The 27,466-nt window shown below is 42.0% G+C and overlaps 1 protein-coding gene across 4 annotated transcripts; it reads left to right on the forward strand.

Moving 5' to 3' along the window:
- The first annotated feature begins 2,639 nt into the window (after nucleotides 1–2,639).
- Nucleotides 2,640–27,466, forward strand: CCNT1 (cyclin T1). Of its 4 annotated transcripts, XM_032143395.2 has the most exons (9): nucleotides 2,652–3,019; nucleotides 6,075–6,156; nucleotides 14,656–14,784; nucleotides 18,688–18,748; nucleotides 19,942–20,004; nucleotides 21,599–21,644; nucleotides 23,804–23,967; nucleotides 24,137–24,207; nucleotides 25,547–27,466. In XM_032143395.2, exons 1-9 carry the CDS (start codon nucleotides 2,859–2,861, stop codon nucleotides 26,948–26,950), a joined length of 2,181 nt encoding a protein of 726 aa, XP_031999286.1. In that variant the 5' UTR covers nucleotides 2,652–2,858; the 3' UTR covers nucleotides 26,951–27,466. The 4 variants fall into 4 exon arrangements, 3 of the variants coding, with proteins under 3 accessions (XP_031999286.1, XP_058289568.1, XP_058289567.1); XR_004246152.2 differs by lacking the exon at nucleotides 23,804–23,967 and having other exon boundaries at nucleotides 2,640–3,019; nucleotides 25,547–25,615; XM_058433585.1 differs by lacking the exons at nucleotides 2,652–3,019; nucleotides 6,075–6,156; nucleotides 14,656–14,784; ... (1 more) ...; nucleotides 19,942–20,004; nucleotides 23,804–23,967 and having other exon boundaries at nucleotides 21,628–21,644; nucleotides 25,547–27,465.

The raw sequence follows: 27,466 nt of genomic DNA on the forward strand, positions 1-27,466 counted from the left end.
ACTTCTGAGTTAATGCTGAAATGAGTTGAGACTTTAGGGGACTGTGGGGAAGGCATGACTGTATTTTGAAACGTGAGGACATGAGATTTGGGAGGGGCCAGGGGCGGAATGATATGGTTTGGCACTGTGTCCCTACCCAAATCTCATCTTGAATTGTAACTCCCACAATTTCCACATATGGTAGGAGGAACCCAGTGGGAGGTGATTGAATTATGGGGGTGGGTCTTTCCTTTGCTGTTCTCATGATAGTGAATGAGTCTCATGAGATCTGATGGTTTTAAAAAAATGGGAGTTTGCCTGCACAAGCTCTCTCTTTACCTGCCGTCATCCATGTAATCATTGCTCCTCCTTGCCTTCCACCATGATTGTGAGGCTTCCCCAGCCACGTGGACTGTGAGTTCTCCATTAAACTTCTTTCCTTTGTAAATTGCCCAGTCTTGGGTATGTCTTTATCAGCAGCATGAAAATGGACTAATACAGCTGTTTAAAAGATAACATACATGACTACATAACTGAAAAAGTGCTTATTCTACTAAAAAATCTATTTTATAAGTGCTTATTCTCTTAATAGTAAAGAGTCTGTGAGGGAAGAAATTTGAAATCCCAAGTTCTTTTACTTTATAACTAGAAGTAAGTCATTTAAATCTTCCTGAACCTCAATTTCTCCAGGGTAAAATGGAGCTAATAGCTAATACTAACTACAGGCAGTGTATGGCAGAGGTGACCTGAATGGAAAGAAATACTTTTGAGAATGAATGACAATCAAGCATAGTAAGATCACCCATTCCTAGAAATGACAAAACCCAAAATATTATCAAAGCAAGATGAAGGATTCTAATATTATCCAAATCTATCTAAAATTACCCATATTTAATCAAGGTAAACTGAATATGGTTCCAGAAAAGCAGGAATACAGCTTGCGTGAATGGAAAGATCAATTGAATTAGATTTAAGATCTACACTTATTAGCGATGTAGTGAGGGCAAACTCCCAGAGCCTCAGTTTCTGTATTGTGGGTGTTTTGCACATTTATCTGACAAAGATTTATGGACTATTTACTAGGGCCAGGGCTTTACTAGGTAGGTGCCATACAAAAATGAAGGCATTGCTCTTGCCTTCAATTTCAATACAATGTAACAAATACTATAACAATAAGGGCTACTGAATATTTTCTAAGTACTAGGTACTATTATAGATACTTTTTACTCATTAAGTCTTTACTCCCTTTCACAATCTAAAACATAGGTATTATCACAGAAGGGAGGCATAGAGAGGTTAACTATCTTGCCCAGCACCAAACAGTTATGAGACGCTGGAGCTGGGATATATCTTTTTTTTTTTTTGAGAAGGAGTCTCACAATGTCGCCCAGGCTGGAGTGCAGTGGCACAATTTCGGCTCACTGCAACTTCTGCCTCCCGGGTTCAAATGATTCTCCTGCCTCCGCCTCCCAAGTAGCTGGGAGTACAGGCGTGCGCCACCATGCCTGGCTAATTTTTGTATTTTCAGTAGAGATGAGGGTTCACCATGTTGGCCAGGCTGGTCTCGAACTCCTGACTTCAGGTGATCTGCCCGCCTTGGCCTTCCAAAGTGCTGGGATTACAGGCCTGAGCCACCGCGCCCAGCAAAGGAGCTGGGAAATATCTTGACAAAGGGCAAGAACTTGCTAATCTGTGCAAGCGAGGGGTAGTGGTGGAGGCTTTCCACACTCAAGGGGCAGTTTTAGTTCACCCATTCGCAACCGTACTTAAAAATTACCTCTTAGAGTTGTGCTGAATAAATGGAACAGTATATTTAAGTCAGTATTGTGCCTGGGACATGTAAGCTCTTAATTAATGTTATTAATTTCATTTTATTCCTTAAGTTGGATCACTGTGGCGAAACGTGAGAATGTTTTCATGCCTTTGGCTACACATTAAAGCGACCTCTCCAAATGGGTTGTCGCATTTTACATTGCTACCAACAATGTAACAGCCTTCTAGTTGCTTTATGTTCTGATACACGAAAGAGCCCCACCATTTGATTGTTTTTCAGTTTCTGACAGCCTCACCTACTTTCTCTTTCAAGTTCATCTGCCACATTTTTATTTATTTTATTTTATTTTTTGAGACAGTCTCGCTTTGTCACCCAGGCTGGAGGCTGGGGTGCAGTGGCGTGATCTCGGCTCACTGCGAGCTGCGCCTCCCGGCTTCAAGCGATTCTCCTGCTTCAGCTTCCCGAGTAGCTGGGACTACAGGCGCGCGCCACCACGCCCCGCTAATTTTGTATTTTTAGTAGAGACGGGGGTTTCACCATATTGGCCAAGCTGGTCTCGAACTCCTGACCTCGTGATCCGCCCGCTTCAGGCTCCCAAAGTGCTGGGATTACAGGCGTGAACCACCGCGCCGGGCCCATCTGCCCCATTTTATATCACCACTGCCGCCACAAACGAAGTTCTCGTAAGAACCGCCAAGCGGCGCGTGGGCGGGCGCCTCATCACACTACAATTGCGGCCTCGCAGCCTAACCCGAGGCGCCAACGCTCAATCCGGTTCTCGCGGGAAGATACACGGTTTTTAAGCGAGAACTTCTAACCTCACTCCACCTCCCAAGGGTCACGTGACGCGGCTGTGTCCTCGCCTCAAGGTTTTTTCTGGTCGCATATTGGCTGTTAATTCGGCTACGGGGTGTTGCGAGGTGCATTCCGGAAATAGGTCCTTTGACTTTTGCTTCCTCTACGGAAGCGAGTCACGACCCGGCGGTCGACGCTTAGCGGAAGTTCGTCAAGTCGCAGTTGCCCCCGCACAGCGGATGTGGGTCGCCTGTTAGGTGACGTTGGGAAGTGCCTGCAGCCTTCGCCGCTGCCTTCTGGTTGAAGCACTATGGAGGGAGAGAGGAAGAACAACAACAAACGGTGGTATTTCACTCGAGAACAGCTGGAAAATAGCCCATCCCGTCGTTTTGGCGTGGACCCAGATAAAGAACTTTCTTATCGCCAGCAGGCGGCCAATCTGCTCCAGGACATGGGGCAGCGTCTTAACGTGTATCCTTGCGGCCTAGGCCTTCGGCCTTGGAGTTGGTCCCGCCATACTCTGGCGTCCAGGTCTCAGTCTCTGGTTGGGGACGAAAGTGGGGAAGAAGGTGGGCAGAAGCTGGATGTCTAGTTGGGAGAGCCCACGATGGGGCGGGCTTGAAACTCAGTTCGCGCTAGGGAAGCGAGGCGGAGTTGATTTCCCGCTCGCTCACCCGTGCCGCCAACTTTGCTGGGAATTCGTATCCTTCCCGGCTTTGTGTTTTAACCAGCCCTTCCAACTCTCTGTTCATTGTGTTCTGATCTGCTCTGGTGACGTTAAGATTCTCATTTTCCGCTGTGTCCTGGGGGTCTGGGTCTGGTAGAGGGTTTCTCTATTGACGGCTGCCTCCCAAACCTAGTGTGTAAATTTCGAGAAATTCAGTACCTGAAAGTCTTATAAAGGGTGGACCAGAATTAATGCCTCAGCCTTAGTCCAAAATCCATTCCTCATCTACTAGCTGTTTTAAGTGACCTCTCAAATTCTTGGTCGTCTTGTCTATAAAATGGGATGATACCTCTTGTGTTTGATTCTGTGTCCATCACAATGCTTTGCATTCAGATGCTCAATTAGTAGCTACTGTTTTATGGAATTTCAGAGGAAAGATGTTAGTTTACGTTTGTAGGGGATACCCACGAATCTAATGTTTTAAATAGTTTACAAAATACTGGGTCCTTAAGTTACTTAGAGTGATGGTATGTATTTCATTTTCTATTTCAAAAATGAGGTAACGGCTGGATGCGGTGGCTCACGCCTGTAATCTCTGCACTTCGGGAGGCCGAGGCGGGTGGATCACCTGAGGCCAGGAGTTCGAGACCAGCCTGGCCAACATGATGAAACCCCTGTCTCTACTAAAAATACAAAAAATTACCCCGGCGTAGTGGCGGGCAGCTGTAATCCCAGCTAGTCAGGAGGCCGACGCAGGAAAATCGCTTGAACCCGGGAGGCGGAGGTTGCAGTGAGCCGAGATCGCGCCACTGCATTCCAGCTTGGGCAACAATAGTGAAACTCCGTCTCAGAAAAAAAAAATGAGATAACCTCTCCCACATATTTTTGTTTGTCAGGAAATACACATTTTGTGGTGGAGAAAACTAGTATAGTTTTAAAGTTCTTTCCACTCTGCGTGTGAAAATTTGCTTGGGTGCAGCTTCTATTTAAATGTGTGGCTGACGGTAATGTGTGTATCTTAAGGGCGTGTTCATCTCAAAATGGGTGTCTGTTTTATCGCCAGTTTGTTTCCTGCTGATGTCCAGGTTTGTTTCCTAAGCATCCTGTCAGTACGGAGTTAAATCTTTTTGTTCGAAATTCTGTTTCAGTGTATCCTTAAAATGCTTTCCTTTTTGTATGTGTGTTGTCATTAAGGTTGTCAGCCAGGCGCGGTGGCTCACGCCTGTAATACCAGCACTTTCGGAGGCCCAGGCAGGTCGATCACTTGAGGCCAGGAGTTCAAGACCAGCCTGGCCAACATGGTGAAACCCTGTCTCTACTAAAAATACAAAAAGTAGCCAGGTCTGTTGGTGGGCGCCTGTAATCTCAGCTACTGGGGAAGCTGAGGCAGGAGAATCGCTTGAATTTGGGAGGCAGAGGTTTCAGTGGGCCGAGATGGTGCCACTGCACTCCAGCGTGGGCGACAGAGCGAGACTCTGCCTCAAAAAAAAAAAAAAAAAAAAAAGGCTGTTGTAATTTGGGACTGCATCATCTCTCTACCTCATATTGTCTGTTGAAGTTTTTAGAAGTAAGGCATTGACAAGTTTTTTCTTCTTCTTCAGTGAGTGAATTATCAAATCATTTCAAATGTTTCCTGTCCCATGGATCACCACGTGAGTAGGCTTGGTTGCCAGAGAGAAGTGGAACTGAAAATAATTTAGGCCAGGTGTGGTGGCTCACGCCTGTAATTCCAGCACTTTGGGAGACTGAGGCGGATGGATCACTTGAGGTCAGGAGTTCGAGACCAGCCTGGCCAACATGGTGAAACCCTATCTTTACTAAAAATACAAAAATTAGCCAGGCGTGGTGGCGCAGCCTGTAGTCCCAGCTACTTGGGAGGCTGAGGCAGGAGAATCGCTTGAACCCGGGAGGTGAAGGTTGCAGTGAGCTGAGATTGTGCCACTGCACTCCAGCCTGGGTGACAGAATGAGACTCTGTCTCAAAAAAAAAAAAAAAGAAAATAGTTGATGGAGTTTAGTAGGTGAGAGAGGTAGTGGAGACATACCTACGGGCCAGATCAGGGTGGGTGCTGTAAATCACGTTAGATTACAGATTTCTGCCACCACGCCCGGTTAATTTTTGTGTTTTTAGTCAAGGAGGGGTTTCGCTATGTTGCCCAAACCGGTCTTGAACTCCTGACCTCAAGTGATCCACCTGCCTCTGCCTCCACCCAAAGTCCTGGGATTACAGGCGTGAACCACCGTGCCCAGCCAGGCCTTATAAATACTTTTTTTTTTTTTTTTTTTTTTTTTTTGAGATAGAGTTTTGTTCTTGTTGCCCAGGCTGGAGTGCAATGGGTGGTCTTGGCTCTCTGCAACCTCTGTCTCCCAGTTCAAGCGATTCTCCTGCCTCAGCCTCTCAAGTAGCTGGGATTACAGGCATGCCCCACCACGCCCAGCTAATTTTGTATTTTTAGTAGAGATGGGGTTTCTCCATGTTGGTCAGGCTGAACTCCAGACCTCAGGTGATCTGCCCTCTTTGGCCTCCCAAGTGTTGGGATTACAGGCATGAGCCACCGCGCCTGGCCGCCTTATATAGTTTTTAAAAAAATCTGTCTAGATCCATACATCCTGAGATGTTTGTTTATTCATTCAGTACATTTATATTAAATATTTGTTATGTGTAAGGCATTGTGCTGTCAGTTGGCGATTAATAATTTGGTGAAAGAAAACAGACATTCTTTGATTTGGAGAAATAAGTATGATTTTCATTTAGTAGCATCTACTTGCTTGGCCATTTCATCCTTTTGGGAGGGAGATAGAGGTTATCTTTTCCAGAATTATACCTGCCTGTTTTTGGATCTTAACTTGAACACTTCAGCTCACAATTGACTATCAACACTGCTATAGTATACATGCATCGATTCTACATGATTCAGTCCTTCACACAGTTCCCTGGAAATGTAAGTATAATTTTTTTATATGGTGTAATCCTTTTGTGATTGATTCCAACTACCTGTTCCATTTGTGGTTGGTCTTTGCTACTGAACTGTAACTTGAACTTTAGAATTTAGGGTTGATCACTTTCATTATGTGCTGTGTTGCTGTTCTGAATCCAGCTTTTCAGTTTTCCTGTTAAGTGTCTACTTGTCTAGTGGATTTAGTACATCCATGTCGATTCTCTAAAGAAGTAGATTAGGCCGGGTGCAGTGGCTCACAACTGTAATCCCAGCACTTTAAGAGACTGAGATGGGAGGATCACTTGAGCCCAGGAGTTCAAAACCAGCCTGGGCAACATAATGAGACCTCATTTCTACAAAATATCAAAAACAAAAACAAAAAGCAAGTAGCTGGGTGTGGTGGTATGCATCTGTGGTCTCAGCTACTCCAGAGGCTGGCAAGAGGATTGCTTGAACTCAGGGAGTTGAGGATGCAGTGAGCCAAGATCAAGTCGCTTCACTCCAGCCTGGGCATCAGAGTGAGACCCTGTCTCCAAAAAAACCCCCAAAAAACAGATTATCAGACATCCAAAGTCAACATTTTGGGGTTGGAGGAATAACATTAAAGGGGAAATCATGTGTAATTTAGGTATAGCTTTCTTTTTCTTGCTGGGGTAGGGAGACAGGCAGGGTCTTGCCCTGTTTTCCATGGTGGAGTGCAGTGGTTTGATTATGGCTCATTGCAGCCTTAACCATCTGGGCTCAAGCAGTCCTGCCGTAGCCTCCCAAGTAACTGGGACCACAGGCCTGCCAACATCCCTGGCAATTTTTAAAATTTTTTTTGTGGAGATGGGGTCTCCCTATGTTGCCCAGCCTGGTCTCAAACTCAGGGCTCAAGGGATCCTTCCGCCTCCGCCTTCTAAAATGTTGGGATTACAGGCATAAGCCGCCATTCCTGGCATTAATTTTGAAGTAGTTTATAAAATATGGTCACAGCAAAAGAAGTAAATGTAAGTTACTTAGATTTTCCAAAAGCCTTTGATAAAATTCCAGTCAGCAGTTGGAGGGGAAAGTACATTATGTAATAATAACTGGAAAAATGACTTTTAAGAACATGAAAAATAGGCTATGCATGGTGACTCATTCTTATGTATAATCACAGCACTTTGGGAGGTTCAGGTGGGAGGACTGATTGAGCCCAGGAGTTGGAGACCAGCCTGGGCAACATGGTGAGACCCCGTTTCTACAAGAAAAAAAAAAGAAAAACGGAAAAAAAAATTTTTTAAAAGAACAGGAAGAATAAAATTATACTAATAAAGAAATTTTATTTTTTTGTACAGAATTATAAATAGTGATCTTTTCAGTGTTGCTATTTGAAATGGTCCTATTTAACATTATTATAAATGACTTGGAAGTGAATGCATAGTGATATCCCAGTTCTAGGAAGGACTGTATTTACTTAATGAAACGCCAAGGTAATAGGGATAAACTTGACGAGTACTTCATAGGGATTGATTTTTTTTTTTTGAGATGAAGTTTCGCTCTTGTTGCCCAGGATGGAGTGCAATGGCATGATCTCGGCTCATTGCAACCTCTGCCTCGCAGATTCAAGCAATCCTGTTTCCTCAGCCTCCCAAGTAGCTGGGATTACACACATGTGCCACCACACCTGGCTAATTTTTATATTTTTAGTAGAGACGAGGTTTCACCATGTTGGCCAGGCTGGTTTTGAACTCCTGACCTTAGGTGATCTGCCCGCCTCAGCCTCCCAAAGTGTTGGGATTACAGATGTGAGCCACCACACCGGCTGTATACTTCAAATGGATTTGTGAGTCAAATATTTCACTGCTTTTTTTTTTTTTTTTAAGAAAAAGGTTATCCTGCCAGGCACGGTGGCTTATGCCTATAATCCCACAACCTTGGGAGGCTGAGGCGGGCAGATCACCTGAGGTTGGGAGTTTGAGACCAACATGGAGAAACCCCATCTCTACTAATACAAAAATTAGCCAGGCGTGGTGTCTCATGCCTGTAATCCCAGCTACTCAGGAGGCTGAGGCAATCACTTGAACTGGGGAGGCCGAGGTTGTGGTGAGCCGAGATCGCTATTGCACTTCGGCCTAGGCAACAAGAGTGAAACTGTCTCAAAAAGAAAAAGGTTATGCCTTTGAGGATGCTTATTTCATATCCTTAGAATGGTGGGTTTTCAGATTTATTATTACTTTTTAATGCTGTAGAAAGAGAGTTTATGAAGCTAGACATAGCTCCTGAAATGTAAGAAACTGGCAGAAGCAGTATTGGGAGTAACTGCACAGGAAACTTTTTGGATTTGTGAATTAAGATTTTTGTGGGCCGGGTGCGGTGGCTCACGCCTGTAATCCCAGCACTTTGGGAGGCCGAGACGGGCGGATCACGAGGTCAGCAGATCAAGACCATCCTGGCTAACATGGTGAAACCCCATCTCTACTAAAAATACAAAAAAAAAATTAGCCGGGCGTGGGGGCGGGCACCTGTAGTCCCAGCTACTCGGGAGGCTGAGACAGGAGAATGGCATGAACCCTGGAGGCGGAGCTTGCAGTGAGCCGAGATCGCGTCACTGCACTCCAGCCTGGGCCACAGAGCGAGACTCGGTCTCAAAACAAAAATAAAAAGATTTTTGCTGATGATCCAACCAGGTTGGCTTTCTTCTGCCCTTAGGCCCTGTACCTCTAGTCATGCCCTGGAGCCGTGCTCTGGCTCTGATTGCAAGGAGTATACCCTTCTTATTAAAAGAGAGAGAAGCCTGTTAGCATTTAACGAGGCTATCTGATAGCACCAGAATAGAAGGTAGTGAGTAGTTAAAAAGTGAAATTTGAAGAGGAAATTCCTAGCAGTTTTGCCAGTTCTGAAGGTTTTCTATAATTCTTCCCTTTTATTATGATAAAGACTTGAAATCTGGGGTGAAGTAAATCTCAAATCAAAAAAAGAAAATCTCAAATCAGTTTGTCCACTCTTCATGTATAGGTTAATATATATTTTCCCCTGCTTTTAACTTTATTTATATATTTATTTATTTATTTTCGAGATGGAGTCTCACTCCTTCACCCAGGCTGGAGTGCAATGGCACCGTCTCAGCTCACTGCAACCTCCACCTCCCAGGTTCAAGTGATTCTCCTGTCTCAACCTCCCAAGTAGCTGGGACTACAGGCACCCGCCACCACACCCAGCTAATTTTTCTATTTTTAGTATAGACAGGGTTTCACTATGTTGGCCAGGCTTGTCTTCAACTGTTGACCTCATGATCTGCCTGCCTCATCCTTCCAGAGTGCTGGGATTACAGGTGTGAGCCACCGTGCCCAGCCTTATCTTTTAAATTATATCTTTTTTTATTTTTTTGAGACCTGGAATCTCGCTCTTTCCCCCATGCTGGAGTGCAGTGGCTGCGTGATCTCAGCTCACTGCAACCTCCGCCTCCTGGGTTCCAGCAGTTCTCCTGCTTCAGCCTCCTGAGTAGTTGTGATTACAGGCGCCTGCCACCACACCCAGCTGATTTTTGTATTTTTAGTAGAGACAGGGTTTCACCATCTTGGCCTGCCTGGTCTTGAATTCCTGACCTCACGATCCACCCGCCTCAGCCTACCAAGTGCTGGAATTATAGCCATGAGCCACTGCACCAGGCCGTATCTTTTTATTTATCTGTTAAGCTTAACAAGGACAGAGATTCCCTTTTCTGTATATTCTCTAAACCAGTTTCAGTAAACTTACTGAATGAATGGATGATCTGGTAATTATCCAATATAGAGATATTCTTTCAAACATTTTTACATATATTTATTTTTTAGAGACAGGAGATCTCGCTCTGTTGCCCAGGCTGGTCTCAAACTCCTGGCCTCAAGCTATCTTCCCACCTCAGTCTCCCAAAGTGCTGAGATTGCAGGCATGGGCCACTGCACCTGGCTAGTATAGGGATATTCTTTTGTATGTCATGACCTTTTTCAAAATCCATTGATTAATTTGAAGTTGTTGATCCTTTTTAGAGGATTGATTTTAGGCACATTTTGGAATCAACAGATTCCAGATTTAATATCACCTTTTAACATGCTAATTCTAAGTTTAACTGTGATGAATCCAAATTTAAATGTGAGAGGACTTAATACGTTAAGTGTGGCCTAATAATCAATGTGGCATTGATACATTATATATCCTGTCAAGTCCTCAGGCATTTTTGTATGTGTGTGTGTGTTTTTCTTATTACAAAGGTATTAGAGGCTGGGCGTGGGACTCAGGCCTGTAATCCTAGCACTTTGGGAGGCCGAGTTGGGTGGATCATTTGAGGTCAGGAGTTTGAGACCATCCTGGCCAACATGGTGAAACCCCGTCTCTATTTAAAAACACAAAAATCAGCCGGGCATGGTGGCGTGCGCCTGTAGTACCAGCTACTCACTCGGGAGGCTGAGGCAGAATTGCTCGAACCCGGAAGGTGGAGGTTGCAGTGAGCTGAGATCGCGCCGTTGCACTCCAGCTTGGGTGACAGAGTCCATCTCAAAAAAAAAAAAAAGAAAGGAAACCCAAAGGTATTATAATAAATTCCCATGGTAAAAATTCAGACAGTACAGAAATGTATGTGGAAAGTGAAAACTAGTCTGTAATCCCACCCAGAGATAACCATTGATAAATGTTTGGTATATAGTGGCCCAGACATTTTTCTGTGCACATAAACTAGCATTGATGTATTTTTATTTAAAAAATCGTATCTTGCGATGCTACTGTTGCATAGCTTGGCTTTATCATGTAACAGTATGTATCGGACATCTTTCCATATTTCCCATTATTTTTTGGATTTCTTATTATTTTAATTTGCCACATGGTATTTGTGTAGTTACTGTAGTTTATTTAACCAGCTTTTTATTGATAGCTATTTGGGTTGTTGTTCTAGTTTATTATATTGTACGTTATGTTTCATGGGATAGTCTTGTATATATATAGTGCACTTATATAAGCATTTTAATACAAGTTCCTATAGGTGGAATTGCTGTGCCCAAAGTATACAATATATAAAAATTTTTGTAGTGTCAGTTTGCCCTACTGAAAGATTATACATTGTTTCCAGCACTATAGGTGAGGGCCTTTTCTTTCCACCCTAACAAACAATAAATATTCATTACTTCAAGAAACGTTTATTGTGTTCTTTTTTTTTTTTTTTTTTTGAAATGGAGTCCCCTCTGTTGCCCAGGAGTGCAGTGGTGCCATAATTTAGTTTAGTTTTATTTTGGTTTTGTTAGTTTATGCCATACTTTTAGTTTCTAATAGGCTTAAAACCTTAGAGTAGTCTTTGACTTGTCCTTTTCCCCTTTGTTCAGTTAGTTATAGTCCCCCCACCCCAAGACAGGGTTTTACTCTGTCACCTAGGCCAGGCTGGAGTGCAGTGGTACAATCATAGTTCACTGCAGCCTCCATGTCCTGAGCTCAAGTGATCCTCCCACCTTACCAGGACTACAGTGCCACCACGCCCAGTGAATTTTCCTTTTGATTTTTTGTAGAGATGAGGTCTTGCTATGTTGCTCAGGCTTGAGCTCAAGGAATCCTCCTGCCTTGGCCTCCCAAAGTGCTAAAATTATAGGCAAGAGTCTGCACCCAGCCTATAAAGTCTCGCTAATTTCATAATGTTACCATTTTTTTCCTCTCCTTATATATACTTTTTAAATTATTATAAAATTGGAAGAGGACAGGAAATAAAGAGATAATCCTGTTAACATTTTAGAGTATATCCCATTAGAATTTATTCTTTGTATGCAAGTACATGTACATATATTTAGTGCAGCCCTATTAGTTTTACAAAGTGATGCCTGTGTTTCTTTTTTCCTTTATTTCTACTGCTAGTGTCTAAACTTTTTTTTTTTTTTTTTTTTTTTGAGACAGAGTCTCGCTCTGTGGCCCAGGTTGGAGTGCAATGGTGTGATCTTGGCTCACTGCAGCCCCCACCTCCTGGGTTCAAGCAGTTCTCCTGCCTCAGCCTCCCAAGTAGCTGGGACCGAAGGCATGCGCCACCACTCCTGGCTAATTTTTGTATTTTTAGTAGAGATGGGGTTTTACCATGTTGGCCAGGCTATTCTTGAACTCCTGACCTCAGGTGATCTGCCTGCCTCAGCCTCCCAAAGTGCTGGGATTACAGGCGTGAGCCACCACACCCAGTCTACTCTAAACTTTTTAAAATTCTTTTTTCTATATTTTAAAATAATTTTTAAAAAACAGAGACAGGGTCTCACTGTGTTGCCCAGGCTGATCTTGAACTTTGGGCTCAAGTGATTCTCCTGCTTTGGCCTCCCAAAATACTCTAAACTTTATGTCCTAATGCCTAAATTATGATTTAAGTTAACTTTTATTTTATTTTTTGAGACAGTATTGCTCTGTTGCCCAGGCTGGAGTACAGTGGCATGATCTTGGCTCACTTCAACCCCTGCCTCCTGGGTTCAGGCAATTCTCCCGAGTAGGTGGGACTACCCTACTACAAGACTCCCGAGTGGTGGTGTGCGCCACCATGCCCGGCTAATTTTTGTGTTTTTAGTAGAGGCGGGGTTTCACCATGTTGGCCGGGCTGGTCTTGAATTCCTGACTTCAAGTGATCCGCTGCCTCGGCCTCCCAAAGTGCTGGGATTACAGGCGTGAGCCATGACACCCAGCCTGAATTAACTTTTAATGTATCCTATCCTTTTCTCCTAGTTCTACCTACCACCAGATTACTCCTTCTAAATATTACTTTGTTTTAAAAATTTATTTTTATTAATTATCATGGGTACATCGTTATATACATTTATCATAAACATTTCTTAAACTCTATTTTTCAAAATCTTTAGTGTCACTCTTATTAAGAATCTTGGCTGGGTGAGGTGACTCACACCTGTACTCCTAGGACTTTGGGAGGCAGAGACAGGAGAATCACTTGAGCCCAGGAGTTGGAGCAGCCTGGACAATGTAGGGAGACCCCATCTCTATTAAAAATAAAAATAAATTAACTGGGTGTGGTGGCGTGTGCCTGGGATCCCAGCTGCTTCGAAGGCTGAGATGGGAATATCTCTTGAGCCCAGGAGGTTGAGTGGAACTGTGATTATGACGCCACTGAACTGCAGCTGGGTGACAGAGTGAGATGCTGTCTCAAAAAAAAAAAAAAAGAAAAAAGAATACTTAGTGTTCCACATCCGATTATCTAATTTATTTAACTACTCAGTTTAGTGTTGAAAATGTGCTTTACGCCTAGATCACCATACCTTCGTTCATATCCATTTTTCTCTGATCCTGAGCTTATCCTAAAATCTGAGGAATATATATGTACTATGCTTCATATTCATCTGAAACAAATGTGAAGGAAAAGAATCACTATGTTTACTTAAAACAATTTTTTTTGTGTGTGTATGGAGATGGAGTCTCTCTCACTGTGTTGCCCAGGCTGGTCTCGGACTCCTGGGCTCAAGTGATCCCCTGCCTTTGCTTCCCAAAGTGCTGAGATTATAGGCTTGAACCACTGTGTCTGGCCTAAAAAATTTTTGTTTTAAATTATTTTTGTCTCCCATGGTCTTGTCTGAATTGATTACTATGAGTTGAATTTGTGGAGAAAAACTTACTCTAGAAAAGTATAGCATAGGTGACATCAGGGTTACAAATAAGTATTAGAATATCAGTTCTAGTCAGTAAAATGAAATATATATTTAAATTCTGTAAAATTATTTATGTATTTCTTTGACTCCTGGTGAATTATAGCTCTTAGCATTACTATCTTTGAGTCATTGAAATGTTCTTAATATTCAAGAAAAGTTATATTTCCTGAAGTTTCCAAGATCACCAGGCTACATTTATGTCATATTGCTCTAATCTTTTATAAAGTTTGTTATCTACTTGTATATTGACTTCAATTTTTCCCTCTTAATGCTTTCTATAAATAATGCCTTACATATAATGCCATGCTTTGTATTTTTGAAAGGTTTGATATGTATAAGTAATTGAGATATAATTCACGTACAGTGAAATTCATTTGTTTAAATTATGTAGTTCACTGGTTTTTCGTACAGAATTGTGCAACCATCAACACAGTCTAATTGCAGAACATTTGCATCACCCCAGAAAACTCCTCACCTATTAGCAGTTATTCTTATACTCCTCTCCCCCCAGCTCCTGGCAACCACTAAACTTTTTCTCTATATGGACTTGCGTATTCTGGACATTTCAGTTTACTCCTTAAAAAATGTATTGAGTGATTTGATACAAACTTAATAAAGAATCTCATTTTAAATAGAAAACTGTCTGTTTACATCTAGTAGCTTCTCCCATAGACAGCTGTTAATGAGAGTTTGTCAAAGAATTGGTGTTTGGAAGTGGAGATGGATTAATGGGTAGGAGAGGGGAAGATGGTAGAAGCTGGGGGGAAAGGGTAAAGAGGTGACAAAGTTGAGGCAAGCAAATAACTTGATTTGAGACTTAGCTCCTCTTTAGATCTACCTTACTCTATAAATGAATAAATTGATAATAAATATGATTTATTTTCTCTCCATTCAGTCTGTGGCTCCAGCAGCCTTGTTTCTAGCAGCTAAAGTGGAGGAGCAGCCCAAAAAATTGGAACATGTCATCAAGGTAGCACATACTTGTCTCCATCCTCAGGAATCCCTTCCTGATACTAGAAGTGAGGTAGGAGATTAATTACACATCTGTTTTTCTTAAATTTTTTTCTTTCTTTTTTTTTCCCCTACTCCCAAGCATGCCTGGATCTTTATGTATTTCGATGCAACTTAATTTTATAACTTCGATTTATTGAAGTTTAGATTGGGGTTGTTAAAAGAACATTTTAGTGTTTGTGTTTTTCTTAACAGTAAAAAAATTAGGCCAGGTATGGTGGCTCACACCTGTAATCCTAGCACTTTGGGAGGGTAAGGTGGGAGAATCACTTTAGGCCAGAAGTTCAAGACCAACCTGGACAGCATAGCAAGACCCTGTCTCTATATTTAAAAAAAAAGAAAAAAGCCAGATGTGGTGGCTCATGCTTGTAATCCCAGCACTTTGGGAGGCTGAGGCAGGAGAATTGCTTGAGTCCAGTTTGAGACAAGCTCTGGCAACCGAGACCCCATTTCTACAAAAAAAGAAAAAGAACAACAACAACAACAACAAAAAAAAACAACTGGGCATGCTGGCTCATATCTTTAGTCCCAGCTACTTGGGAGACTGAGGTGGGAGGGTTGCTTGAGCATGGGATGTTGAGGCTGCAGTGAGCCATGATCACACCACTGCAGGCAGCAGTGCCAGGACTCTGTCTGAAAAACAAAACAAAACATAAATTTTATGGCGAAAGTTTTGTATTTGTTGCAGTAAAATTTGAAAATAAAGAAAATTTCAAGAAGAAAATATCTCTCAGATATATTCTAGACCAATGGTCCCAGACCTTTTTTGGCACCCGGGACTGGTTTCATGGGAGACAGTTTTTACATGGACGGGGTGGGGTTGGAGATGGTTTTGGGATGATTCAAGCACATTACATTTATTGTTCACTTTATTTCTATTATTGTTACATTGTTACACATAATGAAATAATTATATAACTCACCATAATGTAGAATCAGTGGGAGCCCTGAGTGTCTCTTTTTTTTTTTTTTGAGACGGAGTCTCGCTCTTGTCACCAGGCTGGAGTGCAGTGGCGCAATCTTGGCTCACTGCAACCTCCGCCTCCCGGGTTCAAGCGATTCTCCTGCCTCAGCCTCCTAAGTAGCTGGGACTACAGGCGTGCGCCACCAAGCCCAGCTAATTTTTTTATTTTTAGCAGAGACGGGGTTTCACCATGTCAGCCAGGATGATCTCGATCTCTTGACCTTGTGATCCGCCTGCCTTGGCCTCCCAAAGTGGTGGGATTACAGGCGTGAGCCACTGTGCCCAGCCTCCCTGAGCTTCTTTTCCTGCAACTAGATGGTCCCATCTGGGGGTGATGGGAGACAGTGACAGATCATCAGGCATTAGTTTCTCATAAAGAGCAGGTGATCATTTCACCTCAGCCTCCCAAGTAGCTAGGACTATAGCTGCATGCCACCACTCCCAGCTAATTTTTATTTTTTTGTAGAGTTGGGGTCTTACCATGTTGCCCAGGCTGGTCTTGAACTCTTGGCCTTTAAAGAATCCTCCCACACTGGCCTCCCAAAGTGTTAGAATTCTGGATGTGAGCAACCATGCCTAGCTACATTTTTTTTTTTTTTCTTTTTTTGAGATGGAGTCTCGCTCTGTCACCCTGGCTGGAGTGCAGTGGCATGATCTCAGCTCACTGCAACCTCCGCCTCCCAGGTTCAAGCAATTCTCTGCCTCAGCCTCCTGAATAGCTGGGATTACTACCTGCATTCACTTTATGGAACAAGCCAAGGTTCATGCCCACCATCACGCCCAGTTTTTTTTTTTTTTTTTTTTTTTTGAGACGGAGTTTTTCTCTGTCCCCCAGGCTGGAGTGCAGTGGCGCGATCTCGGCTCACCGCAACCTCCACCTCCTGGGTTCACGCCATTCTCCTGCCTCAGCCTCCCGAGTAGCTGGGAATACAGGCGCCCGCCAACACGCCCGGCTAATTTTTTGTGTTTTTAGTAGAGACGGGGTTTCACCGTGTTAGCCAGGATGGTCTCGATCTCCTGACCTCGTGATCCGCCCGCCTCAGCCTCCCAAAGTGCTGGGATTACAGGCTTGAGCCACCGCGCCCGGCTAATTTTTTGGTATTTTTATTTTTATTTTTTTTTTTTTTGAGACGGAGTCTCGCTCTGTCTCCCAGGCTGGAGTGCAGTGGCGCAATCTCGGCTCACTGCAAGCTCCGCCTCCCGGGTTCACGCCATTCTCCTGCCTCAGCCTCTCCGAGTAGCTGGGACTACAGGCGCCCGCCACCACGCCCGGCTAATTTTTTTGTATTTTTAGTAGAGACGGGGTTTCACTGTGGTCTCGATCTCCTGACCTCGTGATCCGCCCGCCTCGGCCTCCCAAAGTGCTGGGATTACAAGCTTGAGCCACCGCGCCCGGCCATTTTTTGGTATTTTTAATAGAGACAGGGTTTCACCATACTGGCCAGGCTGATCTTGAACTCCTGACCTCGTGATACACCCACTTTGGCCTCCCTAAGCGCTGGAATTACCAGCATGAGCCACTGCACCCGGCCCGTTCTTTATTTTTTAACTGTCTAAAAAATCCAGTGTATTTTATGGTTATAGCACGTTTCAGTTTAGACTAGCTACATTTCAAGTGATGAATGGCTACATGTGGCTAGTGGCCATAGCTTTGGCTGGCACAAATTTGAACGAATTTTCTTACTACCTTTTCCTTTGAACTCTTCTGTTACTTTTTAGAAACCTAGCATGGCCTCAAACGGGAAGTTCTGATAGGAGCCAAATGTTTGGTATCAATTAAATGCTTACAGTACTGTAGGAAGGTTCTGCAAATGTGTTTTGGTGATGTTGAAAAACATATACTTTGTGGCCAGGCACGGTGGCTCATGCCTGTAATCCTAGCACTTTGGGAGGCCGAGGCGGGCAGATCACCTGAGGTCGGGTTCGAGACCAGCTTTGCCAGTATGGTGAAACCCCGTCTCTACTAAATATACAAAAATTAGCCAGGCGTGGTGGTGGGCTCCTATAATCCCACCTACTTGGGAGGCTGAGGCAGGAGAATCGCTTGAACCTGGGAGGCAGAGGTTGTAGTGAGGCGAGGTCACGCCACTGCACTCCAGCCTGAGCAGCAGAGTGAGACTCCCTCTCAAAAAAGGCCGGATGCGGTGGCTCACGCCTGTAATCCCAGCACTTTGGGAGGCCGAGGTGGGCCGATCATCTGAGGTTGGGAGTTTGAGACCAGCCTGACCAACATGGAGAAACTCCGTCTCTACTAAAAATACAAAATTAGCTGGGTGTGGTGGTGCATGCCTGTAATCCCAGCTACTCGGGAGGCTGAGGCAGGAGAATTGTTTGAACCGGGAGGCGAGGTTGTGGTGAGCCGAGATTGTGCCATTGCACTCCAGCCTGGGCAACAAGAGCGAAACTCCAACTCTCAAAAAAAAAAAAAAAAAAAAAGAAAAAAATATATACTTTTAATTTTCTTATGTCTAAATCACATGAACCATAAAACCTTAAATATTAGCCTGAAAATGAACCAAATACGTGGTGCTTTTTCTGTAGCCATATATAAAGTGTTACCTCTTGGCATACTACTTATTTATTTATTTTTTAAAGAAAATGTGTACTGAATGGGCATAAGGGATAAAGATTGTATTTCACAAAAATATTAGCCGGGCGTGGTGGCGTGCTCCTGGAATCTCAGCTGCTTGGGAGGCTGAGGCAGGGGAATTGCTTGAACCAGGGAGGTGGAGGTTGCAGTGAGCCGAGATCACACCACTGCACTCCAGCCTGGGTGACAGAGGGAGACTCTGTCTCAAAAAAAAAAAAAGATTGTATTTCAGTTCTTAACTCTACCTCCTAACTCCACTCATGCCTTTTATTGTTTGGTTTCCCTGGAAGGGATTGTTAGAATTGTTTATACTTTATATATTGTGCCTTGGTAGGGAATAATTTCTGTCTTCTCACTTTTAGGCTTATTTGCAACAAGTTCAAGATCTGGTCATTTTAGAAAGCATAATTTTGCAGACTTTAGGTAAGTTTATTTTCTTTTGAAACATTTTTTAAAATTATGCAATAAAATGATTTGATTTTAAAAATTTGCTAAATAGGAATAATATTTCTTGGGAAAGTTTTTGTAGTGTTCCTCTGTTTCCAGATGATAGAGGTTGTAGACCTGAGTTTAACCGTGGCCTGTTCCATAGAGTGAATGCAGGTAGTACAGCTGACCTTTGAAACAGCAGCCAGTGGGTTATTATTTTCTTCATTCTAGGGTTCATTATTTGCTTTTTAAGTTTTGGTGATTTTTACCCTCAAAAATTATAAAAACTATCTAAAGAATGTTTTTCCTTCCGTGGATTGTTATGGTCTGTAACAGCATTTGTTTTTAAAATTGGTAACTAGTGTTTAGAACAGCCGAGTGAAAGTGGGGGGAACTTAAGCTTTAGTGGTTGCATGGGCAACTCTGATGATATTGTGTTATTATCTGTTATTTTCATCACATAGGCTGCCTTTAAAAGTTTAGAAAATATGAAAATACAGATTTTTTTTTTTCCTGGTTCTTTTGGGCTATCATTTTTCTCTTCTAGGTAGGGTAAGATTTCATGAGTTGTATGTCAAAGTTATTGGTGTAGACACAATTTTTTTTGCACATATATATATATGATGAGTTCTTCAAAGTTTATCTCTCAAGTTAATGTATTCCAGTTAACTTTTTTCTTTTTCTTTTTCTTTTTTTTTTTTTTTTTTTTGAGACGGAGTCTTGCTCTGTCACCCAGGCTGGAGTGCAGTGGCACAATCTTGGCTCACTGCAACCTCCGCCTCCTGGGTGCACGTCATTCTCCTGCCTCAGCCTCCGGAGTAGCTGGGACTACAGGCGCCCGCCACCACGCCCAGCTAAATTTTTGTATTTTTAGTAGAGATGGGGTTTCACCGTGTGAGGCAGGATGGTCTCGATCTCCTGACCTTGTGATCAGCCCGCCTCGGCCTCCCAAAGTGCTGGGATTACAGGCTTGAGCCACCGCGCCCAGCCTCTAGTTAACTTTTTTCTTAAAATGTCTTCAAATTATATTTCATGGGACAATGATATTTTTCTGGTGGAATAAATTTCTATTAATATTTTAATGTGGAAACCAGTAAGATGTAATTCACAATCAGTTATCCTTTTAGAATAATTTGTAAAATGTAAACTTTTTAATAGTTTTTTAACCAATTACTTTTTCTTTTAAGGCTTTGAACTAACAATTGATCACCCACATACTCATGTAGTAAAGTGCACTCAACTTGTTCGAGGTAAGGAATCCCAGCTTATGAAGACTATCTCAAATTGTTTTCCCTTTTAGAGGTTGTGGTTTGTGGTGGACAATACGTAACAGTTCTGCTTTGGCCAAATTTAAAGGCCTACTTGGCTTAAATCAAAATGAGTTGTTCTGACTTGATGTTTTTCTGTTGGGTTCTTACAAGTAATGTTTTTAGATGATCTCTAGTTAAAGAGAGCTAACCTCTTGAGAAAGTTTGTCAAAGTTTGGGCAGGTTGTGAAGTTATTTAACAGAAATTTTATGAAAGTTGTGAGGAGTAGGTGATTTTATTTTAATTCTGGGGTTGATTAAAGACTACCTAGAGGATCATATAGAATTTATTTGGACTTTCCATGATACACAATCCCTTGGCAGAACTTTTCTTTTTAATTCTAATTTAACAATATTAGGTATAATTGAATGAAACTCTCTTATTTAGTTTAAGTAGTATTAAGAATATCTGAACACTATTGTGCCTTTAAGTGCCTTTTATGATTTTGTAGGCCAAACTGATAATTGGTCTTATTTTACATTTTGCTAATATGTGTTTCATATGAAAATTCCCAAATTTTCCCGAGTTCTGTATATTTGAAAGTATTAAAATGTTATATTGAACAAGGATAAGACTAGAGATGGATGTATGTTAATATTGAGAAGACTGTGTCCTGAGGAAGATAAAAATTTGCTTTGTCACCCAGAACAGTTTGTTTTGGAAGAAGTTAAATTTTTTCATTGTAATATATTACATCATTTGATGATTTGGGGATTAATTAATTAAATCTTAATTAAGGCTACTTAATTAAAAACTTTTTTTTTTTTTTGAGACGGAGTTTTGCTCTTGTTGCCCAAGGTAGAGTGCAGTAGCACGATCTCAGCTCATCACAACCTCTGCCTCCCGGGTTCAAGCGATTCTCCTGCCTTAGCCTCCCGAGTAGCTGGGATTACAGGCATGCGCCACCACCCCAGCTAATTTTTTATTTTTAATAGAGACGGGGTTTCTCCATGTTGGTCAGGCTGGTCTTAAACTCTGGACCTCAGGTGATCTGCCCGCCTCGGCCTCCCAAAGTGTTGGGATTACAGGCGTGAGCCACGGCGTTTGGCCTTAATTAAAAACTTTCTTAACAGCAAAAGTCACTTTTCCCAAATATGTGAAAGTCTTCTAGACTCTGATCTTGCTTCTAGATCATCTTAGTTCCTCCTGTAGTTTAGTGTTTCTCAGTGAATCCTTACATCAGAATCTCTGGGTTACTTGTTAAAAAATGCTTGCACCCTTCTCCAAACATTTAATTAAATTTTAGGGAGCAGGTCCAAGAATTGCATTTAAACAAGTACCTCAGATATGTAGTGTGCAGAATAAAGCTTGAGTACCTAGATCTGGAAGCAGCATAGTTATTAATGTTAAAATTAAAAATCATTGATCTGTCTACTTTGGCAGAATGTAAACGTCAGGTTTACAGGGACCATGTGTGTCTCATTTGCCACTATATTCACAGTACCTTGCAAATATTAAATGCTTACTAAATATTTGTTGAGAATGAATGGAACTAATAACTTTTTTCCTCCCCCACCCGACTTTTTTTTTCTTTAGCAAGCAAGGACTTAGCACAGACTTCTTACTTCATGGCAACCAACAGGTTTATATTTTAATTTTTTTTCTCTTTGATTTTTGATATAGGACTTTACTTGGGTTTGATACAGTGTGCTATAGATAATTCTTTGGTGAATATTGATTTTTCTGCACAGTTTTCATGTTGTACTTTAAATTTCCATGGTACTTTTTAATTTTCTAAGGTTATGTAATTATTTAGTACTGATTTTTTTGATAACCTACTCAATTTTGCATGATAGTGACTGAAAATCTAATTTGGAGGATTCTGCAATAATTTTATATATTTTTTTTTTTTTAATTTTTTTTTTTTATGAGACAGAGTCTTGCTCTGTTGCCCAGGCTGGAGTGCAGTGGCACGATAACCAGCTCACTGCAAGCTCCATCTCCCAGGTTTACGCCATTCTCCTGCCTCAGCCTCCCGAGTAGCTGGGACTACAGGTACCTGCCACCACGCCTGGCTAATTTTTGTGTTTTTAGTAGAGATGGGATTTTACCCTATTAGCCAGGATGGTCTTGATTTCCTGACCTCAGATCTGCCCACCTCGGCCTCCCAAAGTGCTGGGATTACAGGCATATATATATATATATATATATATATATATATATGTGTGTGTATTTTTTTTTTTTTTTTTTAAGACAGAGTCTCACTCTGTCTACCAGGCCGGACTGCAGTGGTGCGATCTTGGCTCACTGCAACCTCTGCCTCCCAGGTTCAAGTGATTCTCCGGCCTCAGCCTCTTGAGTAAGCTGGGATTATAGATTGGCGCCACCATGCCCGGCTAATTTTTTTGTATTTTTAGTAGAGATGGGGTTTCGCTATGTTGACTAGGTTGGTCTCAAACTCCTGGCCTCAAGTGATCCACCTGCCTTGGCTTCCCAAAGTGCTGGGATTACAGGTGTAAACCACTGCGCCTGGTCAATAATTATATTTTAAAGTATTCCTTTTTCTTCCCCCTCTATCAATCAGTGGGCACTTATGGATGTAAAGAGTTTCAGTCTTTTTCCTTCTTCCCTTTTTGAAAAAAGTAAATGAGACTGGGCACAGTGGCTCATACCTGTAATCCCAGGCTGAGGCTGGTGGATCACTTGAGGCTAGGAGTTCGAGACCAGCCTGGCCAACGTGGTGAAACCACATTTTTACTAAAAAATACGAAAATTGGCAGGGCTTGGTGGCACATGCATATAGTACCAGCTACTCGGGAGGCTGAGGCATGAGAATTGCTTGAACCCAGGAGGCAGAGATTGCTGTGAGCCGAGATTGCCCCACTGCACTGCAGCCTGGGTAACAGAGAGAGAGGCTCTGTCTAAAAAAAGTAAATGATTAGTACATAACTTGTATTACCAAGTGACTTGCCCAACATTGTTAGTTAATGGAAACCAATGATATCCCTAGTAACTGTCAGGGCTAAGAAGTTCGTTTTTATAGCCTGTTATGAAAAAGTTTTGAAATTAACCAACATATTTATACTTGAGAGAGTAGTTGTGTATTATTTTAAATAGACCAGAACTATGATTGGTGAGAGACAAATTATTTTTAAGATATTTCCTTAAGTATTTGATTTACGGATTACACAGACCATAAAGCTTACAATTTTCCTTAGGATCTGAGCTTAGTCTCAGGATAATAGGTAATAGATAATATAATTGCCTATTAACCCACCTGTTCAGGTAACATTTTAAAAACTCTTGAATACACATCACTTAATCCACACATTGACCAGAGCCAAAAAAAAAAAAAAAAAAAGGAAAAAGGCTGGGAATTCAAGTTCTTTAAAACATTGACTTCTGGGCCAGTATTCAAGCCTAGAAGTCAATATTTATTACCTATTATCCTGAGACTAAGCTCAGATCCTAAGGAAAATTGTAAGCTTTTTGGTCTGTGTAATCCGTAAATCAAATACTTAAGGAAATATCTTAAAAATAATTTGTCTCTCACCAATCATAGTTCTGGTCTATTTAAAATAATACACAACTACTCTCTCAAGTATAAATATGTTGGTTAATTTCAAAACTTTTTCATAACAGTGCTAGATCAGAGCATTGCATATTTCTTACCCTTCTTACTCTCCTGTGTATTTTGAAGCCTTTTTTTTTTTTTTTTTTTTTTAAATAATGGAGAGTTTTAGCTTTGGGTTGAGAATTGAGAGCTCATGACACTCTCTGTTTTCTTCCCTCTGATGTCAGCCTGCATTTGACCACATTTAGCCTGCAGTACACACCTCCTGTGGTGGCCTGTGTCTGCATTCATCTGGCTTGCAAGTGGTCCAATTGGGAGATCCCAGTCTCAACTGACGGGAAGCACTGGTGGGAGTATGTTGACGCCACTGTGACCTTGGAACTTTTAGATGGTAAGTTTTAGAGTAAGGGACCTTGAAAAGCACTTGCTGTTGATCTGTCACGTAGCTGGCCAAAGGTGACTTGATTCAGATGAAAATAGTTAGTTAGTAGTTGAGGTTATTCTTGTTTCATTACTTCTGTTTCTCTCAGTCTTTCTTGAATGTTCTGTTTTACTTGTAGAACTGACACATGAGTTTCTACAGATTTTGGAGAAAACTCCCAACAGGCTCAAACGCATTTGGAATTGGAGGGTAAGAATCATTACTGTCAGCTTGTGGAACAAAATCAATTTCTTTTGACTGCACCAGTGAATATAACAGTATTGAATATGTACCTTAGGTTTGGAATTGCCATTTCTATAGTTACACAGTAATCATGACTTCCACTTCATACCTTGGATACTGTTGTAAAAGTCAGTGCCTCTATGAGATAGCAGGATTTGCTTTTCATTGTGTAACTCCTGTGATATGATCATTTGAGCAGTAACACTGGTTCAGTATTTTCTGTGTGGAAACTGGTAGGGAAAAAACATGGCTTCTCTGAGTCAGAGTATTGGCTTCTGGTAGAGGCAAGATAGAGAATTACAAGGTTAGAGCTGGTATCATAGTTTTGTGTTTGACATTACCTACTTTTAAAATGGATTTTAGAATTTTGTTTTTATATAGGTTGTAGTCTGAAGTTGTATTTCAAATACTTGTCAAAGACTTACTCAGGAATAATGGAATCATTCCCTTTTTTTTCTATCAGATATAAAGCTTGTTTTAAAATGTTTCCATTGTTTTCTCGTAAATCCAGACAGATAAAGTTAATTTCATTCTCCTGAGTTGAGTGAGTGGCAGAGAGTGAGTTTGCCTCTTAGAAGCCTGAGATTAGAAGTAGGCTTGAGAGGCCGGGCATGGTGGCTCGCGCCTGTAGTCCCAGCACTTTGGGAGGCCAAGGCAGGCGGATCAGCTGAGGTCAGGAGTTCGAGACCAGCCTGGCCAACATGGTGAAACCTCGTCTCTACTAAAAATACAAAAATTAGCCAGGAATGGTGATGCACACCTGTAGTTCCAGCTACTCGGGAGGCTGAGACAGGAGAATCGCTTGAACTCGGGACGTTAGGTTGCAGTGAGCCGAGATTGTGCCACTGCACTCCAGCCTGGATGACAAAGTGAGACTCTGTCTCAAACAAACAAACAAAAAAACAAACAACAGCAACAACAAAAAAGAAGTAGCCTTGAGAGCACATAGCTCATCTTTTACTTTAGCATAAAACCTCACCAAAATTTCTAGAATTCAGTTATGGACTAACTATAATCATAAGCAGAAGGCATGGATGATGGATGTTCATGTATGAATTTTAGATAAGCATAGATTCTTTGTTGTTATTATTGTTTTGTAACATTTGGATAGATTGCTGTGACTCTTAATTGAAGGTTTTAAAATCTTCTCTTGATGATAATATTTATTGGATTTTATGTTAGGATAGCCTCCTGCCTGTGGCCTATCCAGAACTTCCAGTGTTGCTGCAAGTACAATCTACTCATCTCAGTGTTTTTTTATTTAGTAAATTACCTAAGTAAAGAGATGCTATTTGCTTCATTCCAGGCATGTGAGGCTGCCAAGAAAACAAAAGCAGATGACCGAGGAACAGATGAAAAGACTTCAGAGCAGACGATCCTCAATATGATTTCCCAGAGCTCTTCAGACACAACCATTGCAGGTTTAATGAGCATGTCAACTTCTACCACAAGTGCAGTGCCTTCCCTCCCAGTCTCCGAAGAGTCATCCAGCAAGTTAACCAGTGTGGAGATGTTGCCGGGCAAGCGTTGGCTGTCCTCCCAACCTTCTTTCAAACTAGAACCTACTCAGGGTCATCGGACTAGTGAGAATTTAGCACTTACAGGAGTTGATCATTCCTTACCACAGGATGGTTCAAATGCATTTATTTCCCAGAAGCAGAGTACTAAGAGTGTGCCGGCAGCTAAAGTGTCACTGAAAGAATACCGCGCAAAGCATGCAGAAGAGTTGGCTGCCCAGAAGAGGCAACTGGAGAACATGGAAGCCAATGTGAAGTCACAATATGCATATGCTGCCCAGAATCTCCTTTCTCATCATGATAGCCATTCTTCAGTCATTCTAAAAATGCCCATAGAGGGTTCAGAAAACCCTGAGCGGCCTTTTCTGGAAAAGGCTGACAAAACAGCTCTCAAAATGAGAATCCCAGTGGCAGGTGGAGATAAAGCTGCCTCTTCAAAACCAGAGGAGATAAAAATGCGCATAAAAGTCCATGCTGCAGCTGATAAGCACAATTCTGTAGAGGACAGTGTTACAAAGAGCCGAGAACACAAAGAAAAGCACAAGACTCACCCATCTAATCATCATCATCATCATAATCACCACTCACACAAGCACTCCCATTCCCAACTTCCAGTTGGTACTGGGAACAAACGTCCAGGTGATCCAAAACATAGTAGCCAGACAAGTAACTTAGCACATAAAACCTATAGCTTGTCTAGTTCTTTTTCCTCTTCCAGTTCTACTCGTAAAAGGGGACCCTCTGAAGAGACTGGAGGGGCCGTGTTTGATCATCCAGCCAAGATTGCCAAGAGTACTAAATCCTCTTCCCTAAATTTCTCCTTCCCTTCACTTCCTACAATGGCTCAGATGCCTGGGCATAGCTCAGACACAAGTGGCCTTTCCTTTTCACAGCCCAGCTGTAAAACTCGTGTCCCTCATTCGAAACTGGATAAAGGGCCCACTGGGGCCAATGGTCACAATACGACCCAGACAATAGACTATCAAGACACTGTGAATATGCTTCACTCCCTGCTCAGTGCCCAGGGTGTTCAGCCCACTCAGCCCACTGCATTTGAATTTGTTCGTCCTTATAGTGAATATCTGAATCCTCGGGCTGGTGGAATCTCCTCGAGATCCGGCAATACAGACAAACCCCGACCACCACCTCTGCCATCAGAACCTCCTCCACCACTTCCACCCCTTCCTAAGTAAAAAAAGAGAAAGAAGAGGAGAAAAAAACTTCTTTAAAAAAACACATACTTTTTCTTTTTTTTTTTGGACTAAGAAAATTACTTATGAAATATGTCATCCTTCTTGGACTAGGGAATAAATTGATATTGAGACATAGTTAGGAGGGTGGTAGAAGGCCTTGGCTATTATATCTGCTGTCTCATGCATTTAACTGTTTTCTTACAGTTTTTACTGGTATTAGAGAGGTGTTGAAGCTGTGAAGGATTAAGGACACATTCTGAATTCTTGGCCTCTCCACCATCTAATTAGATTGATTGGAGTTGATATCTTCCCTCTTCTTGCCAGAGCTGAAAAATGGAGGGTTTGTTGTATCAGATAATTGTGGATCCTTTTGGTGTTTAATATATCAGAAGAGAGGAAGTATTTAAACGTCAAATCTTTTAATAGACTTAAATAATTTAAAGAAAGTAAGTTATCTGTTTAGTTTTTTTATATAATTGGGAAGGGGATAGGGATTTTGCTGTGTGTATGACACAG

Source organism: Hylobates moloch, unplaced genomic scaffold, assembly GCF_009828535.3.
Source record: "Hylobates moloch isolate HMO894 unplaced genomic scaffold, HMol_V3 SCAFFOLD_22, whole genome shotgun sequence".
NCBI lineage: Eukaryota > Metazoa > Chordata > Mammalia > Primates > Hylobatidae > Hylobates > Hylobates moloch.